This window comes from Kryptolebias marmoratus, linkage group LG12, assembly GCF_001649575.2.
Source record: "Kryptolebias marmoratus isolate JLee-2015 linkage group LG12, ASM164957v2, whole genome shotgun sequence".
Lineage (NCBI taxonomy): Eukaryota > Metazoa > Chordata > Actinopteri > Cyprinodontiformes > Rivulidae > Kryptolebias > Kryptolebias marmoratus.
The window spans coordinates 6,085,737-6,107,750 of NC_051441.1; the positions used below are offsets into that span (position 1 = coordinate 6,085,737).

General features: G+C 37.8%; 2 protein-coding genes across 5 annotated transcripts; one reads left to right on the plus strand and one right to left on the minus strand.

Moving 5' to 3' along the window:
- Positions 1 to 1,801: 1,801 nt before the first annotated feature.
- map3k14a (mitogen-activated protein kinase kinase kinase 14a) lies at positions 1,802 to 17,069 on the plus strand. Of its 4 annotated transcripts, none has more exons than XM_017433556.3 (16): positions 1,802 to 1,941; positions 7,787 to 8,068; positions 8,153 to 8,234; positions 8,336 to 8,558; positions 9,389 to 9,757; positions 9,853 to 9,987; positions 10,077 to 10,206; positions 10,501 to 10,629; positions 12,143 to 12,247; positions 12,338 to 12,495; positions 12,587 to 12,737; positions 12,972 to 13,241; positions 13,329 to 13,435; positions 16,221 to 16,359; positions 16,450 to 16,550; positions 16,644 to 17,069. In XM_017433556.3, the coding sequence occupies exons 2-16, from the start codon at positions 7,801 to 7,803 to the stop codon at positions 16,803 to 16,805; spliced, it is 2,529 nt and encodes an 842-aa protein (XP_017289045.1). In that variant the 5' UTR covers positions 1,802 to 1,941; positions 7,787 to 7,800; the 3' UTR covers positions 16,806 to 17,069. The 4 variants fall into 4 exon arrangements, with proteins under 4 accessions (XP_017289045.1, XP_017289042.1, XP_017289043.1 ...); XM_017433553.3 differs by lacking the exon at positions 1,802 to 1,941 and adding an exon at positions 2,623 to 2,771; XM_017433554.3 differs by lacking the exon at positions 1,802 to 1,941 and adding an exon at positions 5,660 to 5,817.
- A 530-nt stretch (positions 17,070 to 17,599) lies between these two features.
- On the minus strand, positions 17,600 to 21,111 carry LOC108246126 (apoptosis regulator BAX). Its single transcript, XM_017433503.3, has 6 exons — positions 21,048 to 21,111; positions 20,373 to 20,421; positions 19,463 to 19,624; positions 19,201 to 19,336; positions 19,013 to 19,117; positions 17,600 to 18,923 (listed from the first exon to the last, which is right to left on the minus strand). Exons 1-6 carry the CDS (start codon positions 21,073 to 21,075, stop codon positions 18,825 to 18,827), a joined length of 579 nt encoding a protein of 192 aa, XP_017288992.1. The 5' UTR covers positions 21,076 to 21,111; the 3' UTR covers positions 17,600 to 18,824.
- Positions 21,112 to 22,014: the final 903 nt, after the last annotated feature.

Below are 22,014 nucleotides of genomic sequence, written 5' to 3' on the forward strand. Positions count from 1 at the left end.
GCTATGTCATAAAATATGTAGCTGTAGGATTGTACTGTCGTAATGGGTAAATGTTCTAAGCAGTCAGATTAATTTCTGTTGAATTTGAGATATTAACATTTTGATACTAAACTTTACATAACTTAAAAGAGTCCATTGATAAGTTTTCAGCAGACCATGTACATCAGAATTACAGGTTTTAACCTTTGAAAACTCTTAAAATGCAGGAGCTTCCTGAGCCCCCTAACAGGGCGTTGTTCCCGGAGCCCAATTTATATATATATGTATAATTTCTTCTGAATTTTAATCTTACATTAGCCTAACCTAAATGAAAAAGGAAACCTGATATCGGGTGAAATGTACTTACACACTAAAACATAGTTTTTATTTTCATTGTAAAAGTCCATCCAAAATGTTTATTTTCAAAAATACTTGGTAAATCTTCTTCTTCTCTTCTTCTCCAAATAAATGATTAGAACAGAAACATTTTGTTTTGTTTTTATCCAGTACTTATCTGATTATCATTCCAAGTTTTGTGGGTTTTGTTAAAGTAAATGTCACAACAAAAAGACAGACTAATTTGTAAAAAGGGTTCATATTAAGCAGCATATTGATGATGTTTTGATATTTAAGATTCTATATGTTCAAATGAACAAATGGCTTCCATAGTAAGAAAAAGACACATATAAATCCCATATTAATCTAAATGTTATTTAAGAAGCAATTTTATCAAAGTTTATATAAGTAAACCACAGGAAAACCAGCTTAAAACAAACCAGTTGATGACTTATCAAGTTTAGATAGTAATGAAATTACTCAATACAATTTACTGGTCAGCTCTTGGAATTTACAGTGAAGTCATCCTTTAAAACCACCAGATATGAATATTAAGACTAGATAGGCTAATGAGAAGCACTAACAGTAGCCAAAGTACTTAACTGATTAACATAAAATGCTCAACAGAAAAGGTATTCAGCTTCATGTAAATGCAGACATTACAGACGTTCTAACGTTATGTCTCCATCTTGTGGTAAATCAGTGCCAATACAGGTAACACTTTTCTGTTTTACTTTGACACATTTGTTGAGAATACAATTTCATCTTAATGTATATATTTAAAAAAGGAAAAGAAAGTAGAGTAACTAGTGAGCTGTTCATGATGATATAAACAAGAATATAACGCAGCTATCAATGGTGTTAGACGGTATTAAAATAAGACTTTAAAAGCAAATTGTCAATAATGTCTCTTGAAATGACTTGATAAGTCAGCACCTCTGGTTCCCAATCTTTACCACTTTACAAAAATTGAGTGGGAGATCGAACTGAAAGAAAAAAGGATGTCTGAACAATAAAACTTTTTTGGTGTGTATTTCTTTTCTTAACTCTATCAGTTTATGAGAAGACAGGAAGACAATGGACGGCAATTGGGTCTGTAAAATTGCAAAAAAGTCTTTGTTCATTTATTGTTTTTTAATCAAGCATGGAGATATTTTGTAGCTGACAGCTTTTGCCACAAAAGCAGGGCACACACAACTTCCTTTGTGACTAGCATTTATTAAATGTGTACATGTGGTTCTGACATCTTTCAAGGAAATAACTATATGTGCAGATCAATGCACAGAGCCATGCATATTTCTGTTTTGTTGATTTATAAACATGCATATTTAATTTTAACTCATTATTTCTTTTTTTGTGCTCACAGGAACAATTCCATCTCTTCATGTCCAAAGATGGATTTTTCCAATTATCTGGCAACCAAGGAAGTGCACCAGTGTGTCCGGGACCAAAGTGTTGCTGCAGACATTGTTCTTACAACCACAGACCAGTTAGTCCTGTTCTTGTAGTCGACATCGAGAACTTTAGCCATTCTAATAGAAGTTCATGAAAAAGGACTGCAGACAAGATGAACCTGACAAACTGTCTTACCAACAGAAAAACTGTCTGAAGAACACAGGAGAAGTAGTAAGTGTCCACGGCTCTATTTTTTTGCCATTTGATTGATTGTTTGATAGTCATTTTGAAATTCTCTCTGTGACAGTTTTGTAATAGTTGAATTTCTTGGTTGTTTTTTTTTTAGGACTTTTAAATTAGATGTAGTTTTTCTTCTTTTCACAGCAAAGAAAACAATGTTGAATCATCCTGTCATACAGGTTATCATCAAACTGTATACAGTCAAGAGATATTTATAGGACATAAAAAAGCGATTCAGCTTTGTATAAAGTTTCAATGACAGTATATTTGGGAATTAATTTTTGATGCAAACGATAAACATTTCTTTATAATAAAAATAATAATAATAATAATAAAAAATTTTGTGCTAATATATTTTTTAGCTGAGAACAGAAAACGCTTATTTGTTACAGCGTTATTAATTTAAATAACTCGATTATCTATTATTATTATTTTTTTATTATTATAATAATAATTATTATAATTAATATAATTAATAATTTTATTATTAGTCTTTTTCCTTCAACATCCGGTATCTACGTCAAATTAAAAACATGTGCCCACCGGACGTTTTGAGCGTTTTACTTTCAAAATAAAAGCGCAACATTTACTTATTAGAACATGTAAACATATTCCTTAGGCAAGAATAAAAATAGAAATACATAAATAATTTTACACTTTAATGCTAGTGTCATGGTGTTTTAAAAATGACAATAAATGTTAGTATTTTTTAATTTTGTAAGCTACTTTAATCTACTTGAAAATATACCGTCAACGACTTCCGGCAAACAGGTTCGACGTGACCGCTCTGCCATCGGCCGACGCCTATAACATCGGGAACGGTGAGTGGAACTATTAGCCTTATTAATCTAAAGTTAATTAACTAAATCGCGTTCTTAGATGTATGGTGTTTGTGTTTCGTCGCGATTTTGAGGAAGACCTGTTTATGTTTGAAACATCTGGCTGTTCGTCGAGTCGTAAAACCGTTCGGTGTTCCGTTTGTGTGCAAATGGCGCGGAGTCGCTCGAAAGACGGAAGTTATGATTTTTACTGCAGAGACAGCGCACACAAGAATTTGCTGAGATCTATAATTTCAGCTGTTATATTGTAGCAGTAGCTAAAATGTTTAGTGACAGTATTATAACACGTTTTGTTCAGTAATCTACATTTAAGTTATAGTTTAAAAAAAAACAAAACTCACTTTTTCTTTTTTTAAGACAGATGTGTCTCATTAAAACAACTGCTGTCCTGGTGCCTGAGCTGAAACTTTACCTGTTTGACTTTTTCATGTTTACAAAAAGGCAAGAAGTTTTAATTTAGGATGCTGGGAGTATTTTGACTATATAAAAGAAATAAAACAGATAAGTGTGGAGGTGTAATTAAAATACTTAATATTCTCATTTTTATTAATTTTGATATCTATTATGACATTTTAAGTGTATGCATTTTTGCCACATTATGTTGTTTCAATTACACTTTATTATGTATTTATTAATTAATTAATATTTTAAAATTTTCCTGCTTGTTTCCACATTTTTTTCTATTTCCTTGGGCTTTTTGGCATTTTTCAATTGCGTTTCTACTTGTAAACAGTTTTGGCTGTCATTTTGTTGTATAATGTTTGCAAAAAAAAGAGAAAGTTGCTTTTCCAAATTTCATATTATTGCTCGATTTTTCCTCTTCCGCAGGTTTTGTTTATAAGCTTAGTCCTAAACAAATAAACTTCCTCTATCAAGTACCTGTTTGCCATAATAAAAGGACATGACACAACTTTATTTATGCTAATTCTGACCGTGCTTCCTTTTTATCTGAACTTTTACCAGGAGTTTTTAAATGTCGAAATCAAGATGGTTTCTGTGTGTACGAAGCTGGTAACTTCCTTCCTGTGTGGCACTTTGTACCCTAATGATTAGATTTACTGTCATACAAGGACATGGTTGCTGAATAAACGCTGGCATCTGTTCATTTTATATGAGGAGAAAAGGTATTGGAGTAGCAAAACAACTCGAATATTGGAAAAACCAGAGAAACAAAGTGTTAATTATAACAAAACAGATTAGAAATGCAATTAAAAAAGGGGGGAAATAGAAAAGAGACTGAGAAAGTGAGATGCGTAAAGGTAAACAGGAAATTAGAAATAAAAAGCTGCAGTGAAATAAAACAATGGGGACAAAAGAAGAACTATAAAGACAAAGGAAGATTTAAAATACAACAAGTGTTTGGCCGTGTTGTTATGGCTAATCATTTTATTACGTGTGTGTTTACTCATATTATGAGGAAATGGTACTCTTGGTGCGTGTGTACACAAATACATGGCGATAATGTTTTATGTGTGCTTGTACGCTCAGTTTGTCAGCACCGGTGGTCCTTTCAGAGACCAAAAACTGGCCCAAATATGGTGGAACGTCACTTTTTGGGGTTAAAAGTTTAGGTTAGGTGTGTAAAAGTTAGGGTTAGGCTACAGAATTGAACAGAAGTCAATACAATGTCCTAATAAGGACAGAAATACAAATCTGTCTGTTAGCAAATTATCTCATGAGTCGGTGGACAAATCTTAATGAAAATTTCAAAAAGGTAATCACTGGGTAAACATCTCCAACTGATTACCTTTTTGGAGTCATTCAAGCTCTAACAGATCGTGTAAGATGTGTCATCTTACACGATCTGTTAGAGCTTGAATTCTGCGTTGAGTAAGACTCTCAGCTATAATATCTGTATAAATGACTGAACTGTGGGGGCCAACTTGAACTGGGATGACTCCAATTAGATCATTTACAAGATTTGACCAGAACGACGGTGACTCTGTTTCTTCTCATCATAAGTTGATGTTAGCTTTGAGCTTTTGCACGAAAGGCAGCGAGTGATATGCTTTCCTTCAAGGAATGGTAGGCCTTTTATTCTTTAAATTTTTTTAAAACATTGTTTCCTATCAGTGCAGGTGGATCTTGCAGCTTGCATTTAGTTCTTAGCGTGCAGCGAGGGCCTTTAAAGTGGTATTCTGAATTTCCTGTGTTCGGTGGTGGTTTTGAATTGAGTAAGTTGTTTTGCTGCTTAAAAGAAAAGAAAGTGAGATTGTTTCAGATAGATAAGGGAGACAGCTCATATGCTTGCTCTAAATTCAGATGTTGCAAATATTTTCCACAAGAACATACTCATAATGTCAGATATCAGAATGTTTTTTGTTGGTTTTAGAATAGAAAGAAAGCTCGTGGTTGTTTCTGACGAGACGTATAATGAAGAGTTTATGGTGGCTTAACATGAAGTGGAACAGACCTTTTATAGGATCAGCAACTCTTGGCTTTAGGGGGGGTGTTCTTGTTCAAATATCACGCGTGAAAGGTCACAAATCTCTTCACATTTAAGGGTGTTTTTAGAAGGTCAGAAACTCATCCCAGCTGATAAGAACGTATGCAGATATCACAATACAAGTGCCAAACAACTTATTTGTCCAAGTTAGAAATTCACACTGTGCCTAGTTCCAGTAGGTTCAAGTTATTTAGTTCTTCTAACCTTTATTATACATTGGGAGGCAATAGAGTGATGTCATTCTGCTTCTTCTCTGTTCATAGTTCACAGCTGATCATCGGCGGCACAAACAAACACTTTTTTTTTAATTGCAGTAGCTGCAAGGCGACAGAGTAAATAAACCAGTTCTGATGGAGAGAGCAGAAGGAGGGGGGGAATATGGGGAAGCGTTGAAGCGATTCCCATAAGTCGTTGTCGGCACGCTCCTCCCCCGATTGGTCGGCAGCCAGCATCAAGCAGAGCTGAGAGCAAAGCAGCAGAGGCTGAGTCGTTGCTAAAACAAATTATGAAGGACGAGGAGGACAGACCCAGCACCTAGTTAACGTAGATGAGCTTATTCTGCGCTGCTCACGGAGGATATCGGTACGTGTTCAGATTGCGCTGCCCCGTGCGTACAGAGTTGTTTTTGTGGTTTTGTTTACTGCAGGGTTATTTTTTTTATTTTTTTCGACTTCCTTTCCACGTAAATTAGTCAGGGTGTGGTGGTGCAGCATTGTGATGCGGAAGTAACAGTCAAACCGCGTTGTTCTTGATAATCTGTCAGTGCATGAAGTCGGCGGACAAAAGGTAATATTTTCGATTCGAACACATTTCGTTGAAGTCGGACAGTGTTCTTCCTGTACTAACAAGCTTGTCGATAAAATGCAAAACATCTACCTTTTCAAGTTGCTATTTGATTGTTTTAGTCAAGCTTTCAGTCTTCATTGTGCGAAAAGGGATCAAGGGATGCACTGATGCAATAAGCTGCAACCGTGCTTTTAAGCTGTGCTGAGATAAAAACAGTATGTGTAAATGTATTAGTTTTACAGTCGCACACGCTGTGCTGGCCACAGTCACGCAAATCGTTATTGGTAATTCAGTCTGGCTGTGCCTCACCTAAAATACTTCCTCTAACTGAAGTGGAGCGCTTGCTTTTGATGAAACAGTTTGCAACTGTCAAAACAAGGCCGTGGTTCAGTTTCCTGTCTTGTCTGCCCACTGAAAACGCTCAGAGTTTCGCTTCAGTTCGGTAATCAAGTGTCGACTTGTCGAGCTTCAGGCAGGCTCGAAAAAGGTGCAATAAAGGGCTGCTGGACTAATATGTAAGCGGGTTGCTATTTGGTGAGCAAAGTAGACTCTCAGTCTTATTTTGAGTCAGGTTTGTTACCTTCCCCCCTCGTATTACTGTAGCTGTTTCAGAAAACAACAAAATGTACTTTTTGGGCAGGCAGTATCAACAAAATGCTTGTCAAATGAAAGATATGCTGGGTGTGTCTGAGCTATTTTTTCTTTAGATCACTTTAAAATAAGCAGAAGAGAAACTTTCTCTGCCACACAGTGAGCATTTTTTATTTTTTTATGCAGATTTTTAACATTTATAAAGGTCACTGCGTCTGACTCGCAGCAGCCGTATGACTGTAGAAATGATGCAGGACCAGTTTGTGTCAGAAGTCCTTTTTTATTTGGATTGAAAACTATTACAAACGCACTTTATGATTAAATGCCCAGCATCGTTTGAAGGAATGCAACGCCCCTACTTCCTTTAATGCCAGATATTTGAACTGAGATCATTTCATGTGGACAAATGATGGAGTTGTTGCCATTTTGGTTGAACATTAAAAATATAAAAATAACATTATGTGCAGTCTAATGTGATATCATGTATGATCTGTTAGCACTTAGTGTTTTATGAGCAACCGTTGGCTACTACTACACCAAAGTTTAGCTGAATGCTGTTACATTTACTGATATATAGCCATTTCTGTATTTTCTAAGGTCAGTTGGTTGCGGTGGCCATCTTGAATTGGCTTGACTCTAAAAGTTAATCAGTTGCAGACGTCAGCCCAATAATTACTTTCTGAAAAGTTTCATTTAAATCCATTTATTGATTCATGAGTTATTTTGCTAATAGTACAGACAACCGAACACAGACTCTGGGGGAAAAAAATGTTAGCGCGCTGCCTTTACCTTCTGCGTCGTGTGATAATGATGAAAAACGTTGTAGTTTCTTTGAATATAAATTTTCAACTTGTGGAAGAACTATTTAAAGTCACTATTATGAAGCAAAAACTGTTGCTGCTTCCACTTCGTCAAACGTTGTATTTTAATGGATTTCTCTGTCAAATAAGAGCAGACTGAATTTCTTCAGGTTTTAGACTCCTGTGTCAGGATGTGTGTCTAGGCTGTAAGAAGAAATAAATAAAAAGATTTATATCTTGTCTAGAGGGTTCCCTAAAAATTGTTGCCTGCTTGAGCCCCACATGAACCGAAGTGTGTCTGGCTCGTTACAAAACCTTAGTGTGTTCTTTAAGATGGAACGTGACTTACGTGACTTGATATGCTTTGATTTCAGATCCCTCAGATGAAATGGCGGTGAGGCAGAGGTTTTTCAACTCAACAGAACCGTTTTCCGGCTTGCCCAAAGCCGAGCTGAAGGGGTCTTACCCGTCCTGCTCCAGCACGGAGCAGGAGACGGAGGAGGAGGAAGAGGAGGGGAAGGACACAAAAAAAGGCTACCTGCCTGTCCCGGAGTGGGGTGCAATTCCCCACATTAATAAACTCATAACACGAGGGACCGCAGAACAAGTGGGCGAATCGCCAGTAAAGACCTCAACCATCATTGCTCAGGCTGAATGTAAATATCTTGACTTATTTTTATTTATACGACATAAAAATGTTTCTCGACTGAATTTAACATCTAAAACTTTTCTTTCTGTAGGTGAAACCCAGGGGACTCAGGAGTTTATTCCCTCTTGCTTCAAACCCTCTTTTGTACCCTCCCCAAATTGTTTCACCAGCAGGTATAACATTGAGCTGTCAACACGCCCCAAAATATCACCTCTTTTTTTTCTTTTAGCTTCTGAATTACATGTAAAAATATCTTAACTTTTATTCCCTCCAGTCTTTCCTCCGAGCACAACAACGTGGCGTGCCCGACCACAGCCTCCGTCCAGGAGCCCAGCAGCGTTTCGGGCAGTCACACGCAGAGAAAGAAAAACCGGAGGAGGCAGAAGAGTAAGGGGAAGAAAAGGCAGGAGAAGAGGAAGGAGACGCAGCGGCAGAGACATCGAACGCCGTCTGGAGTCCCTGAACAGGAGAGTGGGAGCTCTGTAGGCCTGATCCAGGTGAGAGCTGGATGTTTCTGATATATAAGTTACATTCATTTAAGGTCATAGTTAGAGTAAAGAATAATTCGTTAAACTGAATAGTTTTCATAACATCTGGCACATTACTGCTTTATAATTCATGTCTTCAGCTCCAAAGTTGCCAGGTCTGCTTAGTATAAGCGGGCTTATTTTTTTTAGGAAACTAGTTGCTTGTTTTGGGCTTGTTTTCATTAAGAAATAGGTTAATTGTTTGTCTGTAATATATCCAACAGACAGAGTCTGTGCAGAACAGGATGTCTGTGGCTAAGAAAAAATAAAAAAAGACACATTTTAGGCTTGGAGGACAAACAAATCTGGCTTCTTTTTTAGAGGGGTATAAATGGGATTCAATGTTTGGACACTCAGTTGTGTAACAGGATGTAATAGAGGCATGACTGATTAAAATGTCTTATTTGTAAATGTGAGTATGATTGAACTACCCTCTGTGCAGCTCATGTAAACAGCATATTTAGAATATTGACTGTATTTTAGAATAAGATCAGGACACTGCTGTGCCTGTTTGTATCCACTCCTTGCATATGAAAACAGCTTTGAAACCAGCATTTAGAAGGAAGTTTGTATTTGCAATACTGTTCTCCTTATACACACTGAATCATTTTAGAAGATAGATTGCAACATTCCTCAGTCTTTTTAGAAGTCAGAACGGCCTTCCAAGACTGCCTTGCAAATATTTGTCTTCCTGTGTAATGGAAGTGGAACTGCCTGCCCTGCCTCGAAAGTTCAATTCCTAAGAATTTTAACTTGACTTTGTTTAATCAACTGCGTTGCTTTCTGCTGTTCTTCTGAAGGAGGAGTCGTCTCTCGGAGGCAGAAGCGACCTCAGCACGTCCTGCTGTGGCAGCATTGAAAGCTCGGTCGAGCAGGATCGAGGACATCCTCTCTACACCAGACCGATCTACAACACCAACTGGCCCAACCCGGTCCTGTGCCCCCTTTCCACCTTCCAGTCATACGAGCAGGACCGAAGCTCCGACTCGCTCAGTAGCCTGGGAGACTGCTCCCTCGCCCTCGCTGGCCTCAGGGGCAGCGTCAGCCAGGGGGACCCGTGCTACGCAGGTCCCTTTTTCAAAGATGTGGAAAGTGAAGTAATGGAGAGTGAGGATGAGTCCTCCTTAGACGATTCGGAGTGCAACGAAGGAATCATTTTTTACAATGATGTATGTTCTTCTCTTCTTTATTCTCCTTCCTGTCTTCTTTATTCACTCATCAGGGGTTTCATTTAAATTGACTTGTTTCTCCTTTTTCCTTAAAGAAAATTCAGCTCATGGACTCGGAGTACAAAGAAGGGAGAGAATACGTCTTATCACAGTTTATCAAGCAAGGTTCCTATGGTGAAGTACACAGTGCTCAAGATCTCAACACAGGATTCAAATATGCAATCAAAAAGGTAAACAAGAGCGTAACACCCTCTTTGTTTTTTCCCACCGCCTAATTTAAGTCAGCCAACTGAAGTCTTATTTGTTTTTTTGGTCTCAGATTCACCTGAAGAGGTTCAGCAGTGAGGAGGTGGGTGCGTGGAGTACCCTCAGATCTCCTCGGGTGGTGGAACTCTTCGGAGTCATACGAAATGGACCTCATGTGCTCCTTTTGATGGACCAGAAATCTAGTAAATAAACCTTTTTTTTTTTTTTTTACAAACAGCACATTTCCTTGTGACTAACAGCTACTGTTGTCACACACTGGTTGAGGATAATGAAGTGTATAGAAATGAGGATGTGATCAGTGTCAAGATGTGTAAGTGGGTGGTTCTGGGATGCGTGAAATGACTGTTTAGCTCCCTTTAAGTGTTGCAGTGTGGATTGCATTGAAGATCCTAGTGGCCTATCTTAATTGTGTGGGTAAATAAAAGCACCAAATTCATTTATTTAATCTAATCTTTGACTTTTTCTGTCATGTCCAGAGTCTTTGAGTCAGCTCATAGTGGAGCGCGGTCGACTGCCAGAAGATTTAAGTCTCCACTTCTTCTTTCAAGTTCTAACGGGGCTGGAATACTTGGGGAAGAAACGGGTGGCGCATTTAGACATTAAAGGTATGTTAAACAAAGATTTATTTCTTTTTATAAGCTGTACCTTAGTGAGCTAGTTTTCAAGGCAGGTATGAGTTATTAAAGGCGAGAGGCATTAAAGGTTTTGCCCGTGTGTGCATGTGTTTGTTTGTCTGAACCAATGAAGGGATTTAAAACAAGCATTTAGAAAAAAAACATTGAATGCACATCACAACTAATTACCTTTTGGAGTCATCCAAATTCAAGATAGCCACCGTAGAAAAGGCTACAACTAAAACTGTCTATAACTTAGTCAGTTTTGCAGATATTTGTCTAAGATGTGGTGTGGTAGTAGCTGAGAGTCTTCCTTAACACATACTCTGAGTCCTACCAGGTCTTGTGAGATCTCTCAATATTGCATGAGATTTTGCGTCTTATTTACAAAGTTTGACTAAAGCGGCTTTAACTGTTTTCCTTCTCTTCATAAGATCTTAGTTTGAAACTTTGACAAAAAAACCGCTGTGCGATTTGCATTCTTTCAAGGAACAGAAGGCCTTTTAATTATAAAATTTAAGGATGCAAATGATCCCGTAAAAGAATCATTGCTGATCTGTTGAAGGTGTTAATGTTTGAGAAGTGTCAGAGTTATGAAAATAACCTTTTTGGGGATGTGCCACAGGAAATGGCATCAGGAAGAGATGTTTTTTGTTTTCCCAGAAATGTGTGAAAAGAGCAGGTTTAATCATGAAATGTAAATATTCAGGATAAACTCTGAGGTTTTCTAGTTGTAGACGCTGTCAAACAAAGCGTAATAAGTGTCTGTCCTTTGTTGTGGTATCCAGTGGAAAATCAGACGGAGTGAGAGTTATTTTTCTTGAGAGGTTTTTATGTCTTTTGTATGGAATACAAGTGTCATAGATACAGTCCAGATTTGATCATGAGGCACCTGTGTTTCTTGGTGAAACCAGATTACCGCTGACGGGCTGGGAATTTCCCACAGCGTGACTCACCGCTGCTGTTTAGAAACGGCGCATGTGCACAAGATCAGGAGAGCGAGAAAGAAAAGGGAGAATGAAATACATGGGGGGATGGGACGAGGAGCAGGAAGTAGTCGGCGAGAACAGTAAAGGAGAAATGGCACAAGTGTAGACAGATGGACAAACAGAAAATAGGAAATACTGGAATGAAAAGAGAATGGAAGATGTAAAAAGAGAAGAAGTCTGATCAAAGGAGGAAACCAAAATAAAGGAAGAACGACAAATGGGCCAATGCACAGACAAAACATGTTTTTCTTTTGAAGCTGAAGCGCCCCCTGGTGTTTGTAACGCTCCAGGGAAAACCTTTCTCATTATTCAGTCCAGATGAAAATGTTTTCTTCTGTAGCTGTCCCAAACTGAAATCATCTTTCCCTCTTCTACAGCTCTTTAGTTTGTGGCCTGTTTAATGTCCACACAGCTGGCCTGGTTTTAATGATCTCATGCACCAACTTCAGCTCTAACAATGCGCCTGTGAGGCCACTCAGCAGGACCAAGATTAACGCTCTGCTTGCTTCCTACAGCTGACAACGTGTTGCTCTCAGAGGACGGGAGAGACACCTTCCTGTGTGACTTTGGACATGCAGAGAAACTTGACAATCAGGGTTGGAGCCTCAGTGGGTCCAAAGGTAAATACAGTGCAATCTAAGCTTCTCGGCTGAGTGACGTTTCATCTGTCCACTTGCATGTTTTTAATTCCCAAATGTAATTCATATCAGATCTAAAAGGAACAGAGACTCACATGGCCCCTGAGATCGTAAAAGGGGAACCCCGCGGAGCCAAAGCAGATGTGTGGAGCAGCTGCTGTATGTTACTGCACATGCTTAGTGGGTGTCAACCTTGGACAAGATACTACTCCTGTATACTCTACCTGAAGGTGCTGATACATTTGTGGCTTCACGACATACGTTTGATCCTCGGCGTAAGGCAACACAGATGACTAAATCCTCCTATTCTGATGGTTGCAGATTGCAAATGAGCCCCCACCTCTCAGAGAGATCCCACCTGACTGCAGCCCTTTCACAGCTGAGGTTTTAAAGGCTGGACTCCAGAAGGATCCAGTTAAGAGGTCATCAGCGACTCAGCTCAAAGAAAAAACAGACAGAGCGCTGAAAGAAGGTGAAGTAAAGCTGCGCTGCTTTCGGCGTCTTATACAGTCTTTATATTAATGCAAGAAACACGTTCAAAAGGAACGTTTTGGCTCCAGCAGTTAAATATACAATATCAACAGCACAGTGCAGCCTTAGCAGCTAAATTTGAGCAATAAGCAATTTATCGTTGTATTGACTTTTACATTTTTTATATCTCAGATCATCTCCAATATGCATATAATGTTTCTTTTTTAAACTGCAGTTGGAGGACTCACCAGTCCAGTCCAGGGTCCCTTCACAGAGCCTCTGTATGCTGTCAGCAAACTGCCCGACTCCTTGCGACTCAGTAATAGCAGTGATGAGTTTGTCGACAAAGAGGACCACCTGGATTCCGCTGAAAAAGTGATCACAGCGGGATTAAACACACAGAAACTGCCTCCTGGTCCACAACCGCTGATCGCTGAGCCAAGCCAAAAGTGGAGAGACAAGATCACCGCCGTGTTGGACGATGAGTGTCGTAAACTGGAGCGAGGTGACGTTTCTGTTAATGACGCTTTTCGTCGTCGCGTGTTAGATGTTGTGCCTAAACTCTGCTCATGGTTTTCATGTTTGTCTTCAGACTTCTGCCTGAACAGCCTGTCTCAGCTTCATTCTGCTGAGGAGCAGGAGCAGCTCCTGTCTTGTATCAAAAGTGATCCTTCTATCTGGGAACCGAGGGAGAAAAAGGTGACTCAAAACAGACAAATCACACATTTCTATTTTGAGTTGCCAGGGCCCAATTTCTTTGTCCCCTGCTTTACATTTGTTGAGACCAAAATTTTCTTTTGCCTCAGCTATGCATCCCAATTTCAAAGCTTAATAGTCTTGAAGATGTTACTTATCTAATAGACAGTAGTTCCTGAAAAGTCTGGCAAGCATTTTGTTATTCACCACAAATTTTTTTATTTTTATTTATTTTTTATTTTTTTTTTATTCATTCATTTCATTTAATACAAAAAAAACAACCTAACACATTTTTTGACATACTAAAAAATAAAAAATACATCTCAATCCATATGTATTTCAAAAAATTTTTTAAAAAAACAAAATGAAATGAAAGGCAGCAGAAAGAAGAAAAAAATCTTATAATATCTGCCCCTTTTTTCTCAACTCTGAATCAAAACAGGAAAGAAATGGTTATCTTCTGCAACAAAAAACAAAGTCAGTCGTCCATCTCAGTTAAACAACGTTAATATGAGCTCACTTTATACTGTTTCATACTTCTTCAAGAATCCAATCTTTGACAATCTCTTAAACATGTACAATGATTTGGCATTTTTAACATCATTTTGTAGGTCGTTCCACAATTTAACTCCTTGAATCGAGGTACATCGTTCTTTCAAACTGGTTCTGAATTTGGGTTTCTGAAAAATCTGTGTCCCCTTAAGATTATAACAGCTCTCTCTCTTTGCAAAGAGTTTTTGGATGTTTGAGGGTAATGAGTTTAGGTGTGCCTTATACATAACTAACAAAATATTATAATCAACTAAATCATAGAATTTCAATAACCTCAATTTACAAAACAATATATTGGAAGGATATTTGCCATGTTTTCGGGTGATAACTCTTATAGCCCTTTTTTGCAAAACAAAAACAGATTTTGTACTGGTATTACATGCCTTTCCCCATACCTCAACACAATAGACCAAGTGTGGAACAATTAGTACATTATACAACATATACATTGCATGATCATTCAGAAAATCCCTTACTTTATAAAGCAATGCAATTGATTTGGCCATTTTTGTTCTTAAATAATTCAAATGGGATTTCCATGTTAATCCCTCGTCAATAATCACACCCAAGAACTTCACCTCACTAACTCTACAAATCTCTACACCATCAACTTTGAATGGAATATTAACAGTTCTTTGTCTCCTTGTAAATAACATATAATTTGTTTTATCCAAATTTAAGGATAATTTATTAAGTTTGAACCAATTTTGTATTTGCATAAATTCTGTTTGCATTTTTTCTAACATCCATTCTATATCTTGACCTAGACAAAAAAAAGTGGTGTCATCCGCAAATAGAACACATTTGAAAAACCCTGACACATTAACCAAGTCATTAATATATAGGATGAACAACTTTGGTCCAAGTACTGAACCCTGTGGAACTCCACATGTAATTTCACAAAATTCAGATCTAGTATCATGTACTTGTACAAACTGTTTTCTTTTTTCCAAATAACTCGAGATCCACTGTAATGCCGGCCCTCTAATCCCGTATTTAATAAGTTTTTTGAATAAAATGCTATGGTCAATCGTGTCGAATGCTTTCTTTAGATCAACGTAAATACTGGCGCAATATTGTTTTTGATCAATAGCATTTGTTATTTGTTCTATCAGTTCCATAAGAGCCATTGATGTCGAGTTGTTGGCTCTAAATCCGTATTGACTGCTACTTAAAATATTATTTTTATCAATAAATGTATCTAATCTGATTACAAATAACTTCTCCAAAATTTTTGAGAACTGTGGTAACAACGATATCGGTCTGTAATTACTAAACAAACATTTCTCACCATTTTTGTAAATAGGAATTACCTTTGCTATTTTCATAGTGTCTGGAAATATTCCTGATGAAAATGACAAATTACAGATATAGGTAAATGGTTTAATTACATAAGACATGATTTCCTTCACAAAGGTCATGTCCATGTCTACCCAATCTTTTGATTTTTTATCCACAATTTTATTTACAATACTTATTATTTCTTCCTCATCCGTTTTTCCAAGAAAGATGCTGTTTGAACAACCCCCAATTGTTTGAGTCACGTCGCTATCATCTTTTGGTATCTGAGCAGCAAGTCTTGTACCAACATTTACGTAATAATGATTGAATTCATTTGCTATTTCATTCCGATCATAAATTTCTGTATTTTCTTTTAAAAAGTGTTTTGAAATACCAGATTTTATTTTATGCTTTGTAAAAACACTGTTTATGACTGCCCATGTTGCTTTTGTGTCACCATTACCTTTAGTTAATAAGTCACTATAATATTCTTTTTTATGTTTTCTTATAATCCATGTCAATTTGTTTTTGTATTTCTTATATCTGTCCTCTGCTTCTTTTGTTTTTAACATCAAAAAGGATGAATACAAATTGTTCTTTTTTTTACAGGCATTTCTCAACCCTTTTGTCATCCATGGCTTGTCAACAGCATCTTTCTTAACAAAATTTGTTTTCATACAATGTTTTTTATACAAAACTCCCAAAATATTCATAAACTCATCATATGCTCTGTTTACATCATCCACATATACACTGTTCCAATTTTGTTTGCACAAATCATCTTTCAATTTATCCAATTTTTTTTTTGATGTATTAAACACTTTCTTTGTTGGCGTAGCTACAGTAATACTGTTCTGATGATTTTTGTAAAATTTAACAAATTTAACTTTTAAAGGAGCTTATTCTGTGTGCAGTAATATTAAAGTTTTAACCGATCGGCTTTTGTTTTTCCAAGGACTCGGGCCGCTGGTCTCTGAGCCCAGGAGACGACTTCAGCTCCGGCTTCTTCTCCTACAACAGTCAACCAGATGTGCAGGCGCTCAGCATGGATTTGCTGGGCCACACACCATCTCCACCACCTTGGTGTTTTGAAGGTGAGATAAGATGTCTAAACATCCCTCTTCCTCCAATTAGTTCAATGTTTAAAACGCATTATAAGGGCTAATGTGTTGCCGTTGGAACAGGGGTGGATGTCTCCATCAGGAGCTTCAGCGGGAGAAGCATTAGAATCAGAGAGAAGCGTCGAGTGAAGGTTAGCCACATCGCCACTGGAATCAGCGATCAGGTACAAACTGGCAGCATCACACTTTTACGTGTCAAAACAGCGATTCCTTATTATAAGAAGGAGAATGGAGCTAAATGAGTGTCTGTTTTGTAGATCTCTGAGCGGGTGTTCACTCTGGAGACCCTGCAGCGCCAGCAGGTCGCTCACGACGAGGAGGTGCTGGAATCTGGTCTGGAGCTCTGCTGTGTTCCTGCTCCGGACTTCAGCCCCGCATGGAGGTGGAGGATCAGAGACGGAGTGCTGGAAATGAGATAGATCCCTCAAAACATTCCCTGAAATATTACTGATCATTTCAAAACAAGCTCCAATGTTTTAAACATGTCTCGACTTGTCTGTTTCAGCGGAAAAGATCTTAAAAGCCGTGAATGTTTCATGTGATGCTTGTATGTTACATCGTTTTTATTGCATGTAATGAACAAACTGAATTGTTCAGTGAGCCAGAAATTCTTGATTTGTCTTTTTACTTGATTCACAGTTTGTGACGTTACAGTGATGAATAAATTTGTCTGTTGAAGAGTTTTGGTCGTTGTGTCATCATAATTATTCTGTCATACAGTTTATCAGTAAATTTAAGAGAGGTGAGCAGTGACGTGTAAATGTTTAGGCACTCATTGGAAAAAGAAACATTTTAAAAGTTAAAAATGACAATTTAAAAAAAAAAAAAAGGTTTTCTGTTGGGATTAGGGTTCTGTTGATTGATCTAATCTGAAGAAAACCGCAGGCACAATGGGACATTGCATTACCATTAAAGGGGCTGAATCTTCCTGAAGATGGGTGAGTCTTTTTCAGTGTCAGTTTTCAGAAAAAAAAAAGGGGGGGGTGTCTTTTAAAATCATAACCCTCATTTGCCTTACCCTGCATTTCTAAATTAGATGGGGGGGGGGGGGAGATTTTGTGAGAATCTCAGCTAGATTTTAATAGCCACTGAAAACAATGTTGGATAGATAGATTTGGGTTAATCTAAAATCTTAATTATGTAGTTAAATTCTAAATAATGCAGTTCTGTTCAAGGATGAGAACAATCGGTAATAATGAACGTACACAGTAACGAGAAGAATTAAAAGATTTATTTTCTGTATTACAACATAAAAGTCACTGCGAGAAAAACCTTTCGGGGTACTTGAAATCGACGTCAGGTTTACAAATGTGATAGAAAAGCTGAGAACTTGAGAATATAAAAAAAGAGTTTGCCGTTAAAAAAAGAAAACACCAAGGCACCGACAAGAAGAAATGTATAAAAAGCTTTCCGCTGTGTAAACATGTTGCAGCAGACTGAATAACTGATGTAAAAATACAGTACTCTGAATGTGTCAAAAGTGAGGTAAGCATCTGCGAGCAGTCCATTGCTGTCTGCGTTTGCAGCACGACGTATTCCATAAGTCAAAGCACGCGTCTCCTTATGACCTGTGGCTCCATTCACAGAAAAAACTGGGAGCCACATTCGGCCTGTGGCTGTCGAAATACCTCAGAATAGGAAATGACTGTATTTATAGAAAAAAATCGATTCAATCTATAGACATTTTTACTAAGATTCTGTCTCTGACAACGAAATGATTCATGTTAAATGTAAACAAAACTTTGTACACAACTCTGTAGTGTGGCACTTTTGTTCTTCCCTGAAATAAAGCAGAGCTGTGTTTTCATGGGAAGACGGGCATTAATCAGCTCAGCTAGTTTTACCATAAGTGGGAAATGTTTTTGTCTATATCGTTTTTTAATTAATCCACTAAATGGTTGCAAAAACATCACAGCACCTTGACTGACTGTTCATAGAAAGTCGGTTTTATAAGATTTCTATCAGTGACTACTCACAAATACATATGGATAGAAATTTGCTTGCGTGCAGACGTAATGATGACATGAAGAGTGACGGGAAGATGAGAAAAACAAAAAAAAGGCTTAAAAGAAAGAACTACAACTAAAACAACAGAAGAACTTTGATCACTGGAGAAAAGAGGGCAGTGACTTTGTACCAAATAAAAAATAAATTACATAAAACGTTCGTCTTTCTTCAAGTCTGACATCTTTCCCCTTGAGTTTGCGCACGTAATCGTGCACAGCTCACTCCTTCAATCGCACAGTGAACAGTGCTTCCAGTCCAACTCCCAATTTTCCACTCGAGTGGGAGAAAAAAGACCAGGGCTTCAAATACGAGCTCCTTTTGATCACTCTGCCATAATGTCTTCCTGCTGACCCTGTCATTTTTTTTTCTTGCTCCTGTTCCGTTTGTTGTAACTCTTTCCGTCTTTCTCTCGTCTGCTCTTTGAATGCCTCTCACATCTTGCGCATGACTAGAACAGTGGTAAGAACGCCGGCCAGGAAAACTCCCACCGTCTGCCATGTCGGAGTGCCAAAATGGGAACGAATACCCTCCTAAAAATCATAAAGACATGAATATTAATATCCATCTTATCAAAACAACTCTTTGACTTATTAACCACAGTTGTTAGCGATCTGCTTACCCAGCCACCTTGATCTCTTATCCAGTTGATCACATTTTCCCGGAGGTAGTCCATGGTCCAGTTGATTATAGTTCTGATGATTTCAGGAATTTTGGTAATAAGAGCCTGGAAAGATAGGAGGAAGAGATACTGTTGTGAAACAATTTCATGTGATAACAAGTAAAGCTCAACAGAGGCGCTTCGCTTACTTTGATGACGAGTCGACAGGCAAAGTAAAAGAGTGCAACCACCCTGCCCCAGTTGAATTTTCCGTCTGAAAAGATCTCAATGGCAACTCTCATAAAGATGTCCTTCGAGGGACTAAGTGACGAGTCATTTATCATCCTAAGGAAACCACAATTTACTGGTCAGGGAAATGTTAAACACACAGACGTAACTGATAAGAGATATAAACTTTTAATACTTTTGTGCTGAAACTTAAAAACACAGACATGCTGACAGGTGGACTACCTTTGTAGCTCTACATTTCCGTCCAGCTCATCTCCAATCTGCTGTAGGCACTGAGCGAGCTTCTTGTGGTTCGGGTCACACAGCTCTGCTGCCCCCAGCTGTTCCCTCGTCACTACAGCATCACCGCCACCTCCGTGTCGCCGCACCCGCTCATAGATGAAACTACACAGAGGCGCACAAACACAAGGAAAAGTGCTCTAATGCAAAGCGGGGAAGTGACTGGTTAAAGCGTAGGTAAATATATTCAATTTTAAAAAGATGGATGTAAAAGTGTAAGTTTCTATAAAACACAATTTTAACTAAATACAGAATTAAACCACTGTTTGCAAAGCTTGGACAGCTGTGTTTCCGTGTTTGTCAGTCTTTGTTTCACTGTTCTGCACATGCATATAATGCATCAGGGTGATTCATACCTAAACTATGGTACAAATGAAACCATGTCCGTGTCAAGCTCCAGTCAGTCTGAGCCAACCACGATAAACAGCCAATCGCACAAAGTCACGGGCCATGTTGTTGGACAAAAACAACTTTCAGAGCAAGAAATCTAAAAATATTTTTCCTCTGAAGGCAGCAAACGACTCTAAAATACCCATATATGTGTTTACCAAAAGTGAAAGCAACACAATCATCAAAATAGTGGCGACAAATATCTAGAAACATCTACACCCAGTGAAGAATATCGTAGCCTCATACATCATTACAGAAGTCTTTATTCAAGTAGTCCACTCATGATGAAAAGTTAGGGCATTACTCTGATTAATCAAGTCAATTTCTTGCATTTTTCCATTTATAATAGCATAACTAACAATCTGTAACTTATTACATAAAAGTATCATCAAGTCAGAAATGCTCATCTAATTAGTTTCCACACTTTTTTGTTGAGAATCTCAGGCGACAAGCACATACTTACTCCTTTAACAATAAAGTTCCTACTTCTACGATCTGATCTTTGGAGTTTCCTGGAAGACAAGAAAGCCTCAGTCATGAGTCACATCCAGCGCTGAGACAAAAGAAACAAACCGAAGTTAAATTTAATTAGGTCATAATGAATCTACTGTGGCCAAGCTTACAAACGCATACAAAAAATACTCTATAAAGTTGTTTTCTTTAAATTATTTTTAATAATATGTCTGTGGGTTTATTTTAGCAGATTCGCGTTTAATACCCGATGAATTTATAGGTAAAAGTAACTTGCGACCTTTTCGACGCGAACGATCAATTATCAAAGCCGCTGAACTATTTATCCGCTAAACTAATTTGCTGAAGGCCTTTTTGAGATGATAACTTGAAGCTAACGGTTGTGCTCGGTACATTTTGTGTGACGTTCAAATGTCATCCGCTAACTCACTGCTGTATGGGAATCTCCTCGTCTAAAGATGAAGTGATGTACTAGCTAGCGACAAGCTAGCGTTTAGCATGTTGCTAAGCTAACAGTCCGGTTAACGTTGCTGCGTCAATCAAACCGGTCTAAAACTAAAAACTGGGAGCAAATTGTTAATCTGTTAGATTTGCTACACCTACCACGCAGTTACGGAACCTGTCACAGCTTATTTGATTATATACAATAATGATGCTAGCCCCGTACCTTGATCGCCGCCACCCTGCGATGCCATCTTGTTTTCTACTTCCGTAAAATCACGTGACCACGTGTCTTGTTCTTGTTTGTTGATTCTGCCAAGTGTCTGCTGGATGCTGATGGGACTGACGTGACACCATCGAGCCAGAACAGTTTCAATTTATTTATTTTGATCATGTTCAATAAAATAAAATTTTCAAACATAAATGTAATACATTCATATACAAATATCACATGTATCAAATGTGCATGTACAAAACAACAGATCAACACAATAACTCTCAAATCAACGCAAGTGCTTGAAAAGACCAAAAAGGTGTAGGTTGAAGCATTTGCTCATTCCACCTGTGCTTTATAAACGAGCAGTTTTGTAAAATATTTGAAACTGCTTTAAACATCAAGAACAAGATAATAAAAAATTACAAATGCCAGGTTACAAATTTACTCATTGCCAACAAATAAAAACCTAAATCCTATTTATTTTGTATACCTGCACCTACTGTACATTGTCACTTCTGTGATTTTTCTTTTAAAATAACAGTAAATTCTCTCTAAATTAAAAAATTTCCAATTTGCATCAAAAGTGTTTTACATTTAACTTCAGTAACAGACCCACATGCCAGATTTGTTCTCATGTTTGACTTCGTGTCTCTGATTTCAAAACATCAGCTTGTTGATTTTAACCTTAAACATTATTTTAGCAAGAAAAACTGTAAAATCTACTGTAACAGCCGTACTGGTGGTGTCTCTTTAAGATGCTCTAGTCTAGCTGATGACGTCACACGTATGCGCCGTAGCTTCTCTGTGGAGAGCGAGGGAGAAGTGCTAGACGGACGTGTTGTTTGGACTCTGCTCATTTTATTTATGTTTAATATAATAGCAGCCGTTCAACCGGGCTTTACAAGGTTGTGGAAGTGCGTTTATTAAAGATTACACTGTGGAATCCCAGTACCAGTGTGATTGCAAGTTTTTTTGA